General features: G+C 42.9%; 1 protein-coding gene across 1 annotated transcript in view; it reads right to left on the bottom strand.

Moving 5' to 3' along the window:
- Nucleotides 1-19,880, bottom strand: part of KIAA1614 (KIAA1614 ortholog) — a 45,425-nt gene that overhangs the window by 21,893 nt on the left and 3,652 nt on the right. Inside the window, exons 2-5 of the mRNA XM_066625851.1 lie at nt 17,246-18,220; nt 13,557-13,620; nt 8,543-8,686; nt 365-2,103 (exon numbers count right to left, since the gene is read on the bottom strand). Coding sequence (XP_066481948.1) covers nt 365-2,103; nt 8,543-8,686; nt 13,557-13,620; nt 17,246-18,220 — 2,922 coding nt within the window. The remainder of the gene's footprint in view (nt 1-364; nt 2,104-8,542; nt 8,687-13,556; nt 13,621-17,245; nt 18,221-19,880) is intronic.

Below are 19,880 nucleotides of genomic sequence, written 5' to 3'. Positions count from 1 at the left end.
GAAAAGACTCAACCATGCCATGGTTGAGGGTGTGGGCTGGACAAAGCCCATTGTCCCCTCCCCTGTAAAACTATCCTTTCACGTTGTCTAAAAATGTTTCTAAATTCTTATACTTCTCACTGCCCCTTAGTCCCCTCCCTCTACCCCAAAGTTACTGCTAAGGAAGAAAAAAAGTTGTGCTAACATGAATATTCATGTTCAGAATCAAGTATCCAAAATAAGCAAGTGACTGCACATTAAATATCTTTACATAATTCATCTTCCTCATACTACTTAGGCTGCCTACAATATTTGAATTTCCTTATTGGTGAGACTCCTATACAGCCCTCTCTATGTCACTGAAAAGGTCAACATTATCACTTACCTTGATTCTTTATCTTCAGACTGCTTTGAAGCTGCTTCTCACTGCTTTCCACTGTGACTGTAACTGAGGCTTTTGGCTGGTGCTTGGCATGTGTGTTATTGCAGTTATTGGTGGACAAGGCCAGCAGCCGACTCTTTGAAAGCATCTTTAGTCCTTGTGGGACACATTGCTTCTCCAGCTCAGTTGAACACTTATGCTGGAAACTATTAACAGAGGCTGAGTAAACTGATGGTTCATTAGCTTGGTCCATATGCTTAGGATCCTGATTGGTCAGCTTGTGGCTGCCTGCCAAGACAGTTCTTCTATAAGGCATAGGGGAAGAGTTGGCTTTGCCATTGGTAGGGGGGGCAGGTACTCGATTCACTAGGTTGTAGCTAGCAGCCATTTGCTTAGTTAACTGCTGGGAAGAATCTTTTACTTGCCCGGTTTGGCTTAAGTTGTTGCTTGACCTATGAGTGTGATTGGAGATTTCTACTGGCTTCCTATTCATAGAGTCTGTTCCACTTTCAGATACTTGATGTGAAGGCAACTGCTGGGAGTAAACCAAGGATGTGGGTTGCTTCAATTGGACTGTGGTCACCCTGCTATGTCCTTGGGTTCTGCCTCTCTTGATCAGCTGAGATAGATCTATGGGCTGGTTGCTTCTTGAAAAGGCTTCCATTCCATTAGCTGACATTTTGGTCACCTGGTCTCTTATCTCAGAGACACCCTTTAAGTTACCATTGCTCGTTTCATTAGCACTTGATCTCTCCTCCATTCTGTTAACACCAGGTCCATTTTCCCAGGTCTCCATCCCACTGGTACTACAGCTGCCATTTTCCCTCTGCCTCTCCCCTTTAGTCATCCTGTGCTTGGTTTCCTTTTCTGAAGGACAAAATGGCCTAGAATTTAAATCAGGCCTAACATGCTTGTTGCTTTTGACCACTGATTGATGATTGCTGGTACAAGCCTCTTCACTGTCAGTCCTGCAGCTATCCGAGGTGTCTGTGGTGCTATCTAAAGCTGAGTCCACATCATCAATGCAAGTCACTTCCCCAATATAAGTCTCCTTGATGCGCTCTGTGTAAACATGCTGCCGGGAAGGAAGTATCCATAGTGGAGCTCCTTTGGGGTCCAGAGTCTTTGTTCGTGCGTCTGCCTGGGAGGCACTGAATTCCTTGGTTTCATTGGCCTGACCTTTATTTTTGCTTTCTTGAAGGACATTACGGGTCTGATGCAAGCCATCACCAGTATGATTTACTCCACTACTTGGATTCCAGCTGGGTGCAACACTGCTAACATACGAACCACAGGCACTGCATTTCTCTTCATTGACCCTCAGAGGCTTCCCCTTCTCTGAGCGCCCTCTGCTGCTTTTGTGAGCAAGTACTCCTGCTGTCTCTTCAGCACTTTGCTGTTCCCAAATGGCTTTGCCGATTCCATTCTCTTTGTGCCGATGGTGAGCACTGATATAATCAGAAAGTTCAGGTTTCGAGACCAGTGGGCCCTGACGCAGAGATAAGAGAACTGAATCCAAAACTCGCTTTTGACGCTGCTGCAGGCGTTCCAAGTAGCGGACCTCTGCATCTCGTGCAGATTCATCCTCAAAACGTACTCGTGATGGGGATGGCCCCCGCTTCCCATGCTGTCCACAGCTGGATTCCCCACTAGAGGAGTCGCTCAGGTTCCCACTGGCATGGGTGTCTCCATCCTTCAAAGCAAAGTTTTTTGCATCTGCAGCAAAGATCCTACCGGTATCTCTGAATCAGAACATACAGAGAAAGAGAGAGTGTGGATCAGATGGAAGTCAGTCTGTCCTAGCTTCCCTTAACCATCTCTAAATGCTAGACAGAGGGCACCACTTGATTTAACAGGAACTTCGAGGTCTAAAGAGAAATCAGGAGGTTGCATATACCTATCATGACTTGTAACCTGTGATGGACTTTTCCTCCACAAATTTGCCCAATTCCCTTTAAAAGATATCAAGATGAGATGCCATCATCACTTCCTGTGGCAAGGAGTTCCACAGACTAATTACACACTGGGAAAAGAAATATTTTCGTTTGTCTGTCCTAACTCTCCCAACGCTCAATTTTAGTGGATATCCCCTGGTTCTGGTGTTGTGTGAGAGGGAAAAGAGCATCTCTCTATCCACTCTGTCCATCCCCTGCATAATTTTGTATGTCTCAATCATGTCTCCCCTCAGGCGCCTCTTTTTTAGACTGTAGAGCCCCAAATGCTGCAGCCTTTCCTCATAAGGAATGTGCCCCAGCACAGTAATCATTTTAGTTGCTCTCTTTTGCACCTTTTCCATTTCCACTATATCCTTTTTGAGATGTGGAGACCAGAACTGGATGCAATATTCCAGGTGTGGTCTTACCATCGATTTGTACAATGGTATAATATTAGCCGTTTTATTCTCAATACCTTTTCTAATGATCCCAAGCATAGAATTGGCCTTCTTTACTGCCGCTGCACATTGGGTCGCCACTTTTATCACCAGTACCCCAAGGGGTCCACCAGTACCCCAAGATCTTTCTCCTGAATGATCACTGATAGCTCAGAACCCATTAGCCTAAATGCGAAGTCTTGATTTTTTTGCCCCAATGAGCTTTACTTTACACTTACTAAAGTGTAAAGTTCCCTCAAAAAGTTTGAGAACCACTGCTTTAGCCTATATGTGAAGTTTTGATCTTTGCCCCAATGTGCATTACTTTACACTTACTTACATTGAAATGCATCTGCCATTTTGCTGCCCATTGTCCCAGTTTGGAAAGATCCTTCTGGAGCTCCTCACAATCCCTTCTGGTCTTCACCACTTGAAAAAGTTTGGTGTTATCCGCGAACTTAGCCACCTCGCTGCTTAACCCTGTCTCCAGGTCATTTATGAACAGGTTGAAAAACACCAGTCCCAGGACAGATCCTTGGGGCACACTGCTTTCACCTCTCTCTATTGTGAAAATTGTCCATTGACATCCACTTTCTGTTTCCTGGTCCTCAACCAGTTTCTAATCCATGAGAGGACCTGCCCTCTAATTCCCTGGCTATGGAATTTCCTCAGCAGCCTTTGGTGAGGGAACATGTCAGACGCCTTCTGAAAATCCAGATATATAATATCCACATGCCAGGTGATCTTTTTTAAAGAATTCTAAAAGGTTTGTGAGGCAAGACTTACCCTTGTAGAAACCATGCTCATTCTCCCTCAGTAAGTCTATGTGTTTTAAGATTCTATCTTTGATGAGGCATTGCACCATCTTACCTTGAACAGATGTTAGGATGACCGGCCTATAGTTTCCCAGGTCCCCTCTCCTTCCGTTTCTAAAGATCAGTGTAATATTTTCTATCCTCCAATCCTCTGGTACTGTGGCAGTTTTAATGGACAAGTTGCACATTATAGTTTAGAGATCAGCAACTTCATTCTTCAGTTTGTTAATAACTCCTGGGTGGATGCCATCAGGGCCCAGTGACTTATTGATTTTTAATTTGTCTATTAAGTCTGAAACATATTCTCTTTTAACCTCTATCCTACTTAATTCCTTAGTCAGGAGGGGCTGTTCGGGCCGTGGTATCTGCCTGAGGTATTCTGAAGACAGATGCAAATAACTCATTTACTTTCTCTGTCAACTCCAAGTCTCTTTTTATCTCCCCTTTCCTCCCTCCCCTTCCAGACCACTTCTCTGACAGGCTTCCTGCTACTTACATATTTGAAGAAACTTTTATTATTCCCCTCAATGTTGCTGACCATGCGTTCCTCACAGTCCTTCCTGGCCTCCCGTATCACCTTCTTACATTTCTTTTGCCACAGTTTATGTTCCTTTTTATTCTTCTCATTAGGGTAATACTTCAATTTACGGAATTCCATCTGTATTCATTATGAGGTCTAGCAACTACTGCACATTAGGAACCTAATAATGGGTGATATCCTCTCTAGCTTCAACATATCAGGAAGTGGTGTGTAGGGAGGTTATTGTTGCACTGTGAATAAAACCAGCACTACCAACAGTAGTGATGTTAAAGCATGCCTCACTCCCCTGGGATGATGAAGTGAGATGGTGGTGTTTGAGTGCAATGGCTGATCCTAGGTGGGTCTCCCATCAAGGATCTGACCAGCTTTAAGTTTTAGACAGAGAAGTAGACGGAATGCCTTTTGACCATTTTAGCCCTATCAAAGAAAAGATGTAGACAAAATTATGTATTTATAATAGGGGTGCCATCTCAATTTGGAAGGGGCAGGAGGCCTATTCTGCAAGGTTCAGAAAGTTGCTCTTGAATACATTCAAAGTTAAATTGTAAAAAAAAAATGCTCTCCAAGAGCATTCATTACAGTCACTTTTTTCCTACCTCTCACTTATTACAGTAAATGTTATCAGCCACCATATTTTCGAAGCAAAGGAATTTGTGCCTTTAGGATCACTTGATTCATCTCTTTCTTATACAGAACTGATTGGCGCTACAGGGGGCTCCTGAAGAATTATCAGATGGCTGAAATATAAGGAGGATGGGTAGACACTGGAAGCTGCCACTGCCTCTCTGCTGTTTGTAAATGGTGCCCCGGTTGCTTGGGTAATTTCTGCACAAATATTTCCCAGGCTCTCACTGATGGTTTGTTTCATTCTAGTTCTGTAGAAGGAAAAACATTGCCAGCAAGCATTCTTACCTATGCTCAGCATTCTTCAGCAGCAATGTTTTCTACCGCAGACACTCGCCTATAAGTCAATCTCACAGATAAGTCAAGGGCAGGCTTTGAGCCAAAATCATGGAATTTTCTATGACCCTCAGATAGGTTGGGGGAGGACTGAGGGATGTGTGAAATTCTTTGAAAACAATTTACCAGGAATTGTCCTGAGGCAGCAGCAAAAAGAAAAAAGGATTCATTTTAGCTTCCTCTCCAAACAGGGAAGGTGCTTACGGGAGCTGTAGGCTTTGTGAGGCATACAGTTCTGCACTTCCATAGCAGCAACCTTCATACAGACTACAATTCCCACGAGCAGCTTCGCTTTTCTTGCTATCTGGAGAAGCTAAAATGGCTACCTATTTTTGTTTGCTTCCTGTTGCTGCCTCAGAACAATTACTGGTAAGTAAAACTGCTCCTCCCCCCCCACCGGTGGTGTAGCTAAGAGGTTGCAGGGGTTAGCAGTCGCACCGGGCAACAAGCTGAGCTTGACACTAGTGACCAAAACTGTGAAAAAATTGGTATGTACGAATAATATCATCATGTTATATATCATTGGAAAGGTAATTTAATGCAGAATACAATGAAACAAACCTCTTTGGGACATCTGTATTCTATCAAAAGTTATGGCCAATAAACCAGAAAATGAAAACGCAACTGGCTTCATGGAACAAAAAGTGGATTTTTTAAACTCAAAACTGACCTATCAGACTGATTGTTCTGAGATGCAAGGAGATATTATGATACAGCATGGAATCAATAAGGTGTTAATATGTGTCAGCTCTCATTTCCATGTATCATAATACCCCTGCTAACTAGGTAAAGAAGTACTTTCAAGTGGTGCTCCTCTTATATTTAGCAGGGGAGAAAAACCGCCCCTCTTCACCCCAGCACAGTGTCTCTAACCAATCAGGGACACGCTTAATTAAATTTTATTATGTTGTGGGGGGGTTTACAAAATCTTCTTTGACCACAGGTACAGATAAATGATTTAGAGCCCAATCCTGAGCTCCGCATACCTGACACTGGCACACGTTTGCAAGCCCTAACGCTGGGTGAGCACCCATCCTAGCCCAGCATTGGTCAGCGCTGAGCTAGTGCTGGGCGGGTGCCTGACTTCCACCATTCAGTGGTCACACAGAACGCCAAGCAGCAGAGAGCAGAACGGGGGCATGGGGGGAGGTGGGCATTCCGGGGAGGGTGGAAGGTGGGAAGAGGGTGGGGAGGAGGTGTGACAGGGAGGCGAGGAGAGGCATGCCGGAGGGAGGGAGGGGGGCTCACTGCCCAACCGGAGGCTTTTACCTTTTGGTCAGCAGTGAATCATGTAGCCCCATTGTGGGGCTACTCCCTTTACCCGGAGGAAGGGGTCAAAAGTTCCCTTCTCCCAAGGTGCTGTCCGCAGCTGCCTTGGGCGTGCCAGGATATGGCGGCAGCCATTTTCGGTGCCACCGCAGCTGTGCACACCGGGCATCTCAGGATTGGGCTCTTAGCTATGCCACTGGCTGGGGGGAGGCAGCAGAGCAAGTGGGTGGCAAGCTTCTGGGGAGAGGAGGCAGGCTTTTTTGCAGTTTTCACTTTTTTTAAAAGCCTGGGCATGACAACACTTCTGGTTGTGACATCACTTTCTGGGGCATTATTTTGAGCTTGGCACCAGGCTACACGATCATTAGCTATGCCACTGCTCCCATCCTCTTGCATCCTGCTTCTAAGCCCAGTTCTACCCCCACCAAACCAGGCAGCTGCTCAGAAGTTTCATCTTCTGAGTTGACCAGTGTATAAGTTGACCCATGGTTTCAGGGTAAATTTTAAGACAGAAATTTTTGACTTAAACACGAGGATATACGGTACTCATGCTGCCACAAACAAGCTGTCACTCAGGCAGAGCTCTACCTACAGGTGGGCAAGACACATTCGTTTCCATGCTTCAGAGAACATTTTATGCAATCCTGAGTTCCCATATTATTTATATCAAATCAACTTTCCTTTTGTGCAAATCTCCGAGAAGGGGTGGGAAGTGTGGAGTGACAGCAGATGAGAGAGTTGATACTGTGTTAGTAGAGGACTGGATACTCTATTTCAGTGGTTCTCTCACATTTAGCACTGGGACCCACTTGTTAGAATGAGAATCAGTCAGGATCCACCAGAAGTGATGTCATGACCGGAAGTGACATCATCAAGCAGGAACATTTTTAAGAATCCTAGGCTGCAATCCTACCCACACTTACCCTGGAGTAAATCCCATTTACTAATACTGTTCAAAGAATATACATATTAGCTTGTTAAAAGTACAAGCCTATAACATATCCCCAAATGCAGTCACATACCATGGTAGTATCAAGTCAAATATATTAAAAACAAAATATTGAAATGAATGGGGACCCACCTGAAATTGACTCGCATCTCACCTAGTGGGTCCCCCACTGTTCTTACCCACAATTTGAGAAACACTGCTCTATTTAGTTTTACTATAGATAATTGAATTTGATATTGTTTTACAAAAGCTACAAGTGTGCCTGGATACCAGAATCTGATAGCTGGCACCTCGGGCATTCATGAACTGAAAACCAATCAGTCCTGCATGTGTTTGGAACAAGGAAAGAAAAATGTATTCCTCTGCTGTTTACCACAACCTTTGATGTACTGTATTGTTTACGTGAGAACACACATCCTCTTCCTCCAGTGTATAACAGAAGAAAAATGCTCTTATTTTATGCTGATACAAGAGGTTCACAGTATGATAGTGAGAGGGCAGTTTCCCATGAAGTCTGACTTGCCCCCATTTTTTTTTAAACAATACCCATGGCCAACCTTTCCCCCCCCCTTGATGCCAAAAGACACATTTGGTGCGCATATTTATGGTGTAATCATATTATGGAAATAGTTTCATGTGACTATAGCATGCCTTGTTAATGTGAACTAGACTAGGGACAAGCATCCTGAAGAATTTTCATAATTACTTGTATGGGTCACAATCCATTCTGTAATAGCAGCTGAATCAAATGTATAAATTTCATTCAAAACTATTTTTTCCAAGTACACCATTTTTCTGACTGACTCAAACACATACGTATCATAATTCCTGGGATGCTCTGGTGGTTTATTCTGTATTTTATTCATCATCTCATTCCTACAAATCCAGCAGTTTTAGGTTGACCAGTATGTGATGACAACTTGGCAAAAAGAAATACAACAGGTATGACAAAACCTATCAATGACTGGGAGATGACTGGCAGAAAAACTCCCATTATTAGGTATAAATGTAATACAGTATATTATACAGCAAATAGGTAAGCACAGTTACCTAATATACAATTGGGAGCACAGTGATGGCGGGAAGCATGGGAAAAGTGTGTATGAATGTATATAAAGTATAAGTAGTTGACAAAAACAAAGCAATACAAAATGTGTCATTTAAAAAAGGCACAAACCGAGTATCACAAACTGAAAAACCACCTTCTTTGCAACCCAGCTCCCCGTCCTCTGAGCCAGTCCCACTAACCCATCATGGACTAAGTTCTTAGTCTTACCTCCATTCCTGGGGGGCAGTAGGCAGGATGTTATGGCTAGCTCGGAGGGGATTTGTCCTGGCCTTCATGCGCGCTCTTTGCAACAATTGCTTGGCCTGCTCATGCCTGGGACTCAGCTCCAGATCCTGAATGGGAACAAAGGCCCTGCAGGCCAGGCAGCAGGGAGTGAGGAGTGGAGGATTAGGAAAAAAATAACAAGGATTAAGAATGGTTTAACAGTGACGGTGGCAGCATAGCGGGGAGACAACATGCTCAGAGGCTGGATTTAGGGCCCCTGCAGTCGCCTGGATTGACACTAGGTGGCATCTTACATGGCCATGACATAACTGACTAGGTTTTGACAACATCTGCATCAGCACTTGCTTCTAAATGAAATGCATCAGTGTTCAAACTGACAGAACACAAGCAACAAAGGGTACAAAGCAGTGGAGGTGTTGGAAGGGTATATGGAAGGCAGACAATTGCAATTCATAAAATTTAAGACTAAAGCAGCTGTTCATACATGAAGAAGTACAGGGATACGTACATTTGGTGATATTACTGAGGTAGAAACTATTCTGCAACCCACTTTTTCAGACAATCTATTTCTAGGTTTCAGACAACCTAGAAGGCTGGAGAGCAAGACATCCAAGTCAGACAAAAGGCTGAAACTGGGTTGACATGTGATCTACTGAATGCCAATTACTAGAGAAAAGTGGAAAATGTGACATTTTAATTTGGGGGAGTGAATATTACCTCATACCATAGGTTAGCATTCCAGCTAATGATTTTTTTTCTCCAAACCATGCAAGGGTACTTTCAAACTTGCTTTTTTTTAATGTTTCAAAAACTTTTCATGACTCACCAAAAATCGGCTTGAGACCCACTGGAGGGTCCTGACCTACAATTTTGGAAACACTGCCCCAATTGTGAATGTGGCCCCAGGGCCACCCAGGGCACAGGACTGCAAAATGCCACCCCCACCCCCCAAAAAAGGACTTCCAGTTCTCCATGAAAACCAGATGTGCTGTTTTCTGCATTTTGAAGGCTTTAGAAGGCCTTTTGGGGATCAGGGACACTGCGGATAGCCTCCTGTCCTTTAAAAGGTTTCCTAAGGCCTCAAACAGGCCTGAAAATTGGCCTAGAAAAAAAATGACGGTGGGGGAGGGTTGCTGCGCCACCCCCCACAGGGTGCCACCTGGAGCATTTCCCCTCCAACTTCCCCAAGTACACTAGTGCACTGCCCTAGACCATTCCTGATCCAAATTGGGCTGCCTTGTGTGTGCTGTTTATAGAAAGGAAGAAAGAAAAATAGCAAGCATAACAGCATAAGTTATGCTAAATGATGTTTAGCTTGCTCGGCTCTGGATGAATTTCACAAATTGGTCCAGACTATGGAAAGGGGAAAACATGTATGTTACTTGCACAAATGTCACCCATGTTCCAGTGGGTGTCCACAACAGCCACACATACAGATACAGAACATACTACTATGAATTCACTGAACGTGGGACAGGAGGGATGCATACGAATACTCCTAAGAGCAAGTTGAAATAAAAATGCCTATGCAGTGGCCAACAAGGGCTGCTATGCTTCCAAAAAGCTAATACATGCATATAGCTTCAGACACATGGGAACTCAGCCCACAGCTGTTTCTTGTTGAAAATAAAGCATGAAAAAGAAGAAAACTCCAAGTTGTGTAAACTTTATTTGACCAAATCTTGATGCATTTGGTCAAATACAAGTCTTTCTTGAAGAATAACTTTTTTGTTTTGTTTTTAAAAATGCAGAAAGCACTCTATATGCCTAGATAAGATAATTTTTCTTTAAAAACCATTCTTGAAAAAAATAAACTCATATTCAATATGTGTTGATCTAACTTACACTATTTTGTACAAATTAGCTTGCATTATTCTGGATGTTTTTCATACCCACAATTCCCCTAAAGATCTGAAAGTTATGCACATGATTTTCTCTCTTTTATTCTCAAACAGACCTGTGAGGTAGGCTAAGGCAGAAAGACATTGACTGGCTGAAGGTAACCTAGTGAGAATAATTGCTAAGCATGGATTTGAACTAAGGTCTCTCTGATTTGTCATAGACTCTAATTACTATACAACACTAGCTCCTGTGTAGGATCGACTGGGACTACCCTTTTACATTATGTCTGATACAAACCCCTTTTCTGTTTTCATACATACAGATGCTGATGTTGCCCTAAAATTTATCTTACTATATTATGCTTTTTAAAAAAAAGTCCATTCCCACAATTCTCATTACTGATTCCCAAGAACTGTAAACACTGTACCAAAAAGGCGGTCATCACTGTTCAATCTCACTACATGTGACCCATTTCTAACTTCCCATCTGCTCCCCCCCCCATGCACAAACATGCTCACTCAGACTTTCCCTATTGGCCCTCACCATAATCTTCATGATTATTTTAATCAGCTCAAGCAGTCACTTCAACAGGCCAAGGCTTAACTCTTTCAAAGCAGACAACATATCTTGTATTGTGCATAATGAGAAATTTCACTACTTTACCAAGAATAATTTTCACTGTTAAAATTTTGCACAAGGCCACAATTGGTATAGCTTGGGTAATGACATGTATGAATATTTGTGTGTGTGCCAGGTATAGAGGCCCCCCATGAAATGTCATTTCTCTCAAAATCCCACGGATACTTGCCTAAGCAGTAATGCCTAAATCACAGCTCAAGGAGCTACATTGTGGTACTATATGAATTCAAAAGCTTATCCTTTTTCCTCCCAGGGGGTGAGGAGATATATCCTAAACCAGGGGTGTCAAACATAAGGTCCATGGGCTGGATGCAGTCCTCAGAAGCTCTTTATCCGCCCTTTATTTAGCTCATATATATTTCATATATGAAATGAGTTTGACATCCCTGTCCTAAACCATGCCCAGAACGAAAGGCACATTCTTCACCATAGCACCAAAACTAACCTGCATGTCACTGGGAATAATTTCTTACAACACAGAACCACAGGACCTAAAGTACAGTATTACTGGGATGTTCTCTAAGATTGCTTCAATAATCAGAAGCATACATGCTAAATTGATGAGGGGGGTTTCGAAATGTTTAGTCACACAAATGCAGTGACTTTTGAAATCTAGACCACATGGCTATTGAATGATGATAGACATTAAAATGTCTACAGCAGGGGTCTCCAAAGCCTGGCACGGGGGCCAGATTCGGCCCATGGCAAGCCTGTATCCGGCCTGCGGCCAACCTCTTGTCCCCTGAAAGCCTCTGGCCCACTTTGCCAAACATGACTGGAACTATGCTCTGGCCATGACTGGAACTATGTCATGCCAGACATCTGGCGAAAAAGTTTGGAGACCCCTGGTCTACAGAATTGCTTATCCACATGAAAGTTGGTGAACTGTAGTGGCCATAAGCCAGAAAATCCTTATTTCACATCTCACTTCATCCATAAATTACAGTGGCTTTGGAAGCCACTGTCTCTTCACTTCTGACCCCTACAGCTAGAATATGGGGATAAAGCTATTGACCTATCTTGCAGGGTTGTTATGTCTACATAACATATGTATGTGAACAACGTATGTGAAGCCCTTTGAACACTCAAAAGTGTTGTATAAACTGCTAATTACAGGTTGAGACTAATTATTCACATGGGTTTCCTCCAAGCACTCACCTGGATGGCTAAAAAACACACTATAGCAAATCAATTTAAAAAACAAAGTTTCTTTGCTTGGGTGATTTATAAACAGCCTTGCTGACCTTTTGACTCTAAGATAAGAGTCATTAAGAAGACAATCCATCAATTGGTTGTCCTCCAAGCGCTTCACTCAGCCCCTCCCTTCACCAATGCAAAGGGATCACCTTTCTTTCAGGTGGGAGGGAGGAGTCGCCTGGAGAAAGAAGGATTGATGGATTGTCAGCCAGCTGCTCTCTCTCTCATTAAGTAGGCTATTGTTAAAGGACTGTTCAGTTTTTTGAACTGATTTTTAAGGGGGGCATTTTTTCCCTTCTCCAGGGATCAGCACATTCCTTCTCATTTGCAGTGGCCTTTCTTGTTGAGTCAAATCCATGTATAAAAAATTCATGTATAAGTAGGATGGACCTGTACTGCCTAATTTAACAAATTATAGAACAGAGATAGCAGCTATGTATAAAACTGACAGAATTTGTACAGAAAATTGACTTAAAGAGTATGAATACATAACTCTGGACAAGTTACCACCACTTAGATTGAAAAGAACAGGAAATATACAAATTTGTTTGAAGGAAATTAAAATAAACTGAAAGATTCAATTCTTAAATTTTTGAAATCTGAGATATGGACCCTGTGTTTAGAGTACTTACAACATTAAGACCAAGACATGTGATCTGAGAACTGACATAATTGATTATGTTACTATAAAGGAAAATTATATGCATCTGAGATGAGAAACTAGGCATTTATTTAAAAACAAACATTATTGCTTGTTCTGGATTACTGAAGTTATTATTTCACTGACATTGCAATTTCAAATTGCTTCCATCTCCAATTAAACCTTTGATCACATTAAAAAAAATCAGATAGGAGTCAGCCAATGGGTTGACACCTCAGGATGAGATATCAACCAATACCCATCTAAATGCTCCCCCGACTCTCAATCTTTCTACACATAACTGTTTGTAATAGTTCTTTTCTCTAGTTTAGCTCTCACCATCGGCTCAAAAGCAGCCATTCCAAGCTCTGGGGAAATTCCATAGGCAAACTGAAGGAGTGACTATAATATTGGTTAGCAATCACGTAAAACTGGCAACAACTATTCAGACCAATAACCTGGAGTTCTCCATCTGTTCACAAAAGCTGCTTCTGCATGGGCTGAAGCCAGTTGGACAAGATTCTTTCTGCACAGAGAGCTAATACAAAACACTTCAGCCCAGATGCTTGGGAGAGGACTGACTCCAAGGAAGATGCTATGTCTAATTAGACAGAGCTATCAGCATTTTAGAATTGTATTGCTTTGCATTATAGTAGTAGGGACCTCCTAAAGTCTTACCGGTAGCCTTCAGAATCCTGCAAGGAGACACCAGAATCCCAATCTACATCATTTGCCAGCAGTTCTGTAAACACATAAGACATGCTGAGTGTTGTACATTTTAGCCATATGAAAAGCAGCACAGCTTTAAAAAAAGTTCTTATTTAATAGAAAAAAAACTGTTCACCTTCAGTGCCCAGCCTCAACCCCAAAGTTTTCTACAAATTCTACATGTTGTATCCACCAAGTCTGACACCTGGCACAAAGAAAGTGTTTGAGAATACCCCTTCATGCAGTCCTTAAATAGCAAATTCCTAGATCTCACTGTTACCGGTGTGCACTTTAAGACACACAGGCCATACCTGCAAGAGTATCTCAACACTGCAGCATTTGTAAGTTGGCTGGCAAGCTATTTTCCAACAACATAGGCGTAGAGGGTCTCCAGGGCCTCTATATCACACCTTGCCAATTAGTTCATTGTGCTGACTCCTGCTAAGCTTGTATCCTTCATTCTAATCTAATATTGTTTTTTGATGGATGGTCTTTCTCCACCAATACTTTGATGGAGAAAGAATAGTAAGCATGCCTCAATTATTCACATAGCACAGGTGGGGGTTCACTGGTTTCTCAGCACACCAGTAAATTGTGAACCATATTCCATGTCTTTAAACACCCATGTGCCCCAGATCATAACGCTCCTTTTCCTTTGCCCGGCTGAGTAATTGCTGGAGAGCAAGACCAGAATGTTCTGCCCATTTGCATGGCCCAACAGAAGAGAAAACAGGGAGGGAGTGCAAGGGTGAAGAAATATGTTGCTTTGTTCTGGGTTGGAAGATGTACATGTGGACGTTCCCCGACCAACACTCACTGTAATTAACTTGAAATAGGTTTTAAGCTGTTGAAGACCTAAATGGTGGAATAAATCATAATAATACAAGTATATCATCCACACTTTGTGTATTGCTGCTGCAGGAATCAATGCATGCACAGCTATCATGTCTGCCACATGAAGTGTGGAGCTGGTCGAAGTGAGAAGCAGATCAGTAAGACAATGCGACTGGAGGCCATGTATGTTCAATAGCTACTCAGGCAATTAACAGATTCTGTAATGCTCTGAACATTTTGGTTTTAAGCCCTGAACTTATTTAAATGCATTTCCACAACTATACATTCTAGAAATGTGCTTTGAACTTCAAAGTTCTCCTCCCTGAACTGCCACCCTGAGTTATGCTCTCTGGCCCTCCAGCATAATGGTGGTGGTAGCAGCAGGAGACTCCTGCTCAGGGATATGCTCCTCTAGCCTGCAGTCGGGATAGGTGGCTCCTGGGAGGGCAGTGACTGCTGGGAAAAACTAGCTGAGTTATGCATCCTTTCCAGCCACACACCTTTCCTGTGCCCGCCTTTCCTGCAGCCTCCTCCTCCTCCAGCTAAGCCCAACCTCAGGGAAGGGCAGTAATAGCACGCTATGGGAGGCACAAGGGAGTGGATAGTGGTGCAGCAGCAGCACCCCACCCCCAAGCATGTTGCCTGGGTGCACTTGGCCCTGCTGACCCCTCCTCAGGTATGCCAGGGCTTTGAAGAGGCATCATGGAAAATATGAATCCAAATGTGCTAGGTACCAGATTGGATGGAGAATTTTGTGGAACAGTCAGTCCTGCTGGTAGACAGCATTCAAACCATAAATAACACTCATTTAGTTCCTTTCACTTTGCTCTTCCACATTAGGATCAAACATTCACATAACTGAAGATAATAAAAAATTAGAGTATTTCAGAGAATGACTGCAATCAACAACATTTTTGGATTGTTCTGAATTTTTACATTGGCAATATGTCAATCACAATGACAAATGAGATGCCTAGGAGAGCAAGCCTGAGTATAAGAATCTCAAGGGAGTCATATATACCTAATGTATCTATGCTCTAAAAAGTGACATAATTTGCATTGTCCGTGAGATTCCTGCCAGTGTCAGGGGTAATATGCAGGTTTTGTTCTCTACACAACGCAGTTGCAGTACTAGCTGACCACCATTCATTAATGCAAGAGAAAGTGAAAGAATTAAGTGTGGAACTTGCCACTGGTGACCAGACCATCTGGGTTGAAGGGGCAGGTTTAGTCCCTCTCAGCTATGTCCCAGACTGCTACGTATTTGCTTTATCCCGCAGAACTTAAAGGAACTTAAAGTGATTTGCACAACCCTATTCTTGCTCTGGTTTCTTGATCACAACAGAATGCAATGCAGTATTGGGAGCTTCATTTTTTATATACACAGAAGTCTAAAAGCCAGGCCCATTTGCAAAGGGCCTGGCAACACAGCAGAGCATAAACCACAGAAACATTCACATTTTTCTCAGCAGAGGTCCCCAGAAAAACCATCCAAGGTGACACAGTATGAGCACAAAGCATACTTCTTTTATTTATTGCACTGGTTGGCAACCTTCAGTCTCGAAAGACTATGGTATAAGCCTACAGCACCCAGTATTCCCAAGCGGTCTCCCATCCAAGTACTAACCAGGTCTGACCCTGCTTAGCTTCCAAGATCAGACAAGATTGGGCATGTGCAGGGGAACTAGGAATATAGTAAGCTACAAATCAGCTCCTTGAAAGAAAGAAAGAAAGAAAGAAAGAAAGAAAGAAAGAAAGAAAGAAAGAAAGAAAGAAAGATCTATCAGCACAGTGGTTCTTCCACTTTGCTGCAGTGAGAAGCATTATTCTGATTCCCAAAAACCAAGTATTTTAGCCTGAAAGGTCTCTGAACCAATTCTATCCTTCACCCTTCTCCCCATGCCTATCTCAATGACAAGCATTAGGCAAGAAGACAAAAAAATAGAAATGCATAAACAGGTCCCTGGGGCACTGCATTAACTCTTCCAGCTCACAAATATCATGGTCTTCATACAGCATGCATATGGAATTGCAGGCTGAACTAGCAGCAGCAACAGCTGAAGAGCTGGTGGGACTGCCATGTCTCCTGAGGCTCAGATTCTGAGATTCTGCTGATGGAGACTCAGAGTTAAAATGTGGTGCCTGGAAGTTCCAGTGCAGAGCCTGGTGGGATGGTGGAGCCTGGTTACACCTGATGCCTAAAAATGAAGCCTCATTAATAAAAGCAGGGAAGGGCCAAGTGAAAGTCACCAACTCTCAAACCAAGCAGAAAACAATCCTATTCCCTTTATTCTAACCTCTCACTGATTAACCTCCTCATTAAGTCCCTGGAAAGAACAAAGCAAAAAAAATCCGGATACATTAAGATAAAACCTGGAGACTTGACAACCCTAAAACAATTGATTGATTGTTTGATTGAACAATTGTGTGATTGAACAAGAAGTTTAGGAAGAAGAAAGCAAATATCAAAATGGAGCCTTCTTAGGGCCAAATCCTATCCAATTTTCCAGTATTGGTGCACCATACACACTAATGTATATTGCACCATACATACCAACAGGGTGTGTATGCCATCCTGCACTGGGGAGGCAATCACAGAGGCATCCTCAAGGTACAGGAACATTTATCACTTACCTCGGGGTTGCACTGTGGCTACATTGGTGCTGGAAAGCTGGATAGGATTGGGCCCTTAGAAGACAAGTGGTAACTTTTATTTGTGGTTCTCTGCTATATTATATTTGAACTCTTCTAATATACAGTACCCATCCCCACACACCAGGTTACAAAATTTGTTGTTTTTACAGATCCTCCTCTCACATACATACCATTACTGGGTCCATCATTCCTAAGGCCTGGGGTTTCCTTCTTGTAGTGATGTATACTATGCAGTTCTTGCGCAGAATGGCTAGTAAGTACTGACATGCTCAACATTTCCTGCAGCACAGCCCGGTTCCTCTCCACTCTTTCTGCCAGAGACAGGGTACTGATGTTGCTTCCACCACTGCAAAGACTGTCCCAGCTTTCTGCTCTCCAAAGCTGTCCTGGTGTCACCATCCCATAGGTGGTGTCATTTTTGTGGACAAGAGAGTCACTTTCAACCTGAACTAGGCAGTCTCCTCCACCATTCACTTCATCAAAAGATTTTGAGTTGAAGGAAAGGTCGTTTAAGGAGCTGGCCCCACTGAGACCATTTTGGGATACACTTTTTGCCACATTTCTTGAAAAGCGCTCAGTGTTCACTATCCTTCCTGGAAACTTTTGGAATTCCTCTGGTGAACACCAGCCAATGCTTATGTGCTCTCCTACTGCCTTAGGACCCTTCAGGGTTTCAAAATCACAAAGGCTTGCAAGCACTGCCCCATGAGCTTCTTCCTGCAAATGATTTGGATAGTCTATGCTGTCTAGGAGCACATCGGTTAGGTAGGTGCGGATCTGAGCTTGTGGTTCCACGACTGCATCCTGAGAAGTAAGATCTGCCAGTGGTTTCTGCTTATGGGCCATGGTCTTATTTGGAGACATCCTTTCATGGGGTGCTGTTTCACTCTGCTTGTTAATGGTGACCTTCTCTTTCAGAGCTTTTATCTTGGATTCCAGAACAGAAGTGCCCTTGCTTTTATCCCGTGGCAGCCCCACAGGAACCCAGGCAGGCCTGCTGAGGGAATAACTGTTTATATCTTCAGGGTTCTCAGGGGCCTGTTTACATTTTGAAACATTCCTGCCACATTGCTTCATACTCTTCAAGGTCCTTCTCTCAGTAGGAAAACTCCTTTCCATGCTCCCACTTCCAGGTGGTGAAGGACCTTTTTAGGGAAAATAAGAAGAGTGGTGTGAACAAAACCTAGTTTTCTTGGCAACAAAACCCCCAGGGTTACATAGTAGAATAGGCCTACTGCTTCCTCAGGGGAGGGACCTATCACAGCTAGCCAAGCCATGAAGTAATCTGACATGGCTTGTGTAAACAGCAGATTGCGGGGGTGGCAAATTTGGGGTACCCTTCATCCCAGTCTGCTGCTGAATCCCCATCATGGATGTGAGTTGCATTAATTTACTTCCCAATCTTAAAAGAGTGAAAAGCAAATATCCACTTCCTTGCTGTGCTCTGTTGTGCAATCTTCCCAAACCCAGAAGTGTTTTGACAACGATTACGCAAAGTAAGGCTTGCTCACATGGTCTGAATAAAATGGGAAGTTCCAGGTTTGCAAAAACCATGTGGCTGAGCAGAATAAGGCCCCCCTCCTCGTTTACAGTGTGCCACAGCAGAGGCAGATCCAAATACAAGGCCGTGTGTATCCCTATACTTTAAAAAAAAGACTCACACTAATAATTCTTTATGACAATTCTTTAATTTTTGCAACCTGTTATCAGTGTTCAAATTATGTATATTTATATATTTAACAAATTTTGCATCATTATTCTGCCTCTCCTTGTTAAGGAGGGAGAAATAGGAATGTGAAATACTGAAACCCTCATCCATAACTGCTGTATGTATAACAAACCGAAATGATTAAGTTTTTACACCTAGGGAATTTTCTGCCAAGATAAAGTGAATTCTCGAACACATATAATGCAAATTGTGCAACATTTCTGTTCTATTCATTTTGCATTCTTACTATTTTGCATAATACCAATCAGAGGAGACCAAAACATTTTGTAGGACAATAGCCCTGCCTGATACCACTAGAACGCTTTGTATTAAAGCAGGGCTGTGGAGTCGGAAATGGTTTTGGATGAAGTTGGAAATTCTGTGTACAGACTCCACAGCCCTGATATTAAGCCACTTCTCTGGCTCTGAGTTTGCCCACACCGTTTCAAATGTCTTTGCAGTTCAAAGGGCTAGAAATTCCACATCCAGTGGAACATTACATGCTTTAAAATTATTATTGCACCAATATTGCATCTTTCTTCGTTGCTGTAATTCAAGGCAATGTATATGGAGCTTCCAAGCAGCTTTTCATTTAGGCATTGGCCAGACTCTAGCCTGCGGAAACTTCAGTGTGGTGGCTACTTCACAGGCCTAAAAACCAGACCCATTTGCTCTTTTGTAGAATTAAAGGACATACAACCCTGATTACCACAAATCTATTCAGCCTCACTTTGAGCTCCTGAGATTTCAACTGAATGTTCCCCACACACTTTGAACCTTACCTAGAACCTTGCTCTCTTTAAAAATAAAAGCTCGGGAAGCTGAATTCCTCCATTTTTGCAAAATCATGGCATAGACAAGGCCCTGCCAATGTCAACCCTAGTAGCCAGTCATTGCCACCCTGCTTCTTCTGTTGGCTTTCAAAATGCCTTGGGTTTACACAGAATTTTTTTTTCTACATTAAAAAAGCATCACACAGAAATAGACAGCATAGATCTCTCTATGTAACCATTCCTTTGACTGAGAAAATGGCTTATTGGAAGAGAATAATCCACTAGGAAGAAGGGCAGAAGCTTTGCTGGAGTTTCTCAGGAGCT

This window comes from Tiliqua scincoides, chromosome 4, assembly GCF_035046505.1.
Source record: "Tiliqua scincoides isolate rTilSci1 chromosome 4, rTilSci1.hap2, whole genome shotgun sequence".
NCBI lineage: Eukaryota > Metazoa > Chordata > Lepidosauria > Squamata > Scincidae > Tiliqua > Tiliqua scincoides.
Note: the sequence above shows the minus strand (reverse complement) of the source record. Positions and strands in the feature narration are given on the sequence as shown.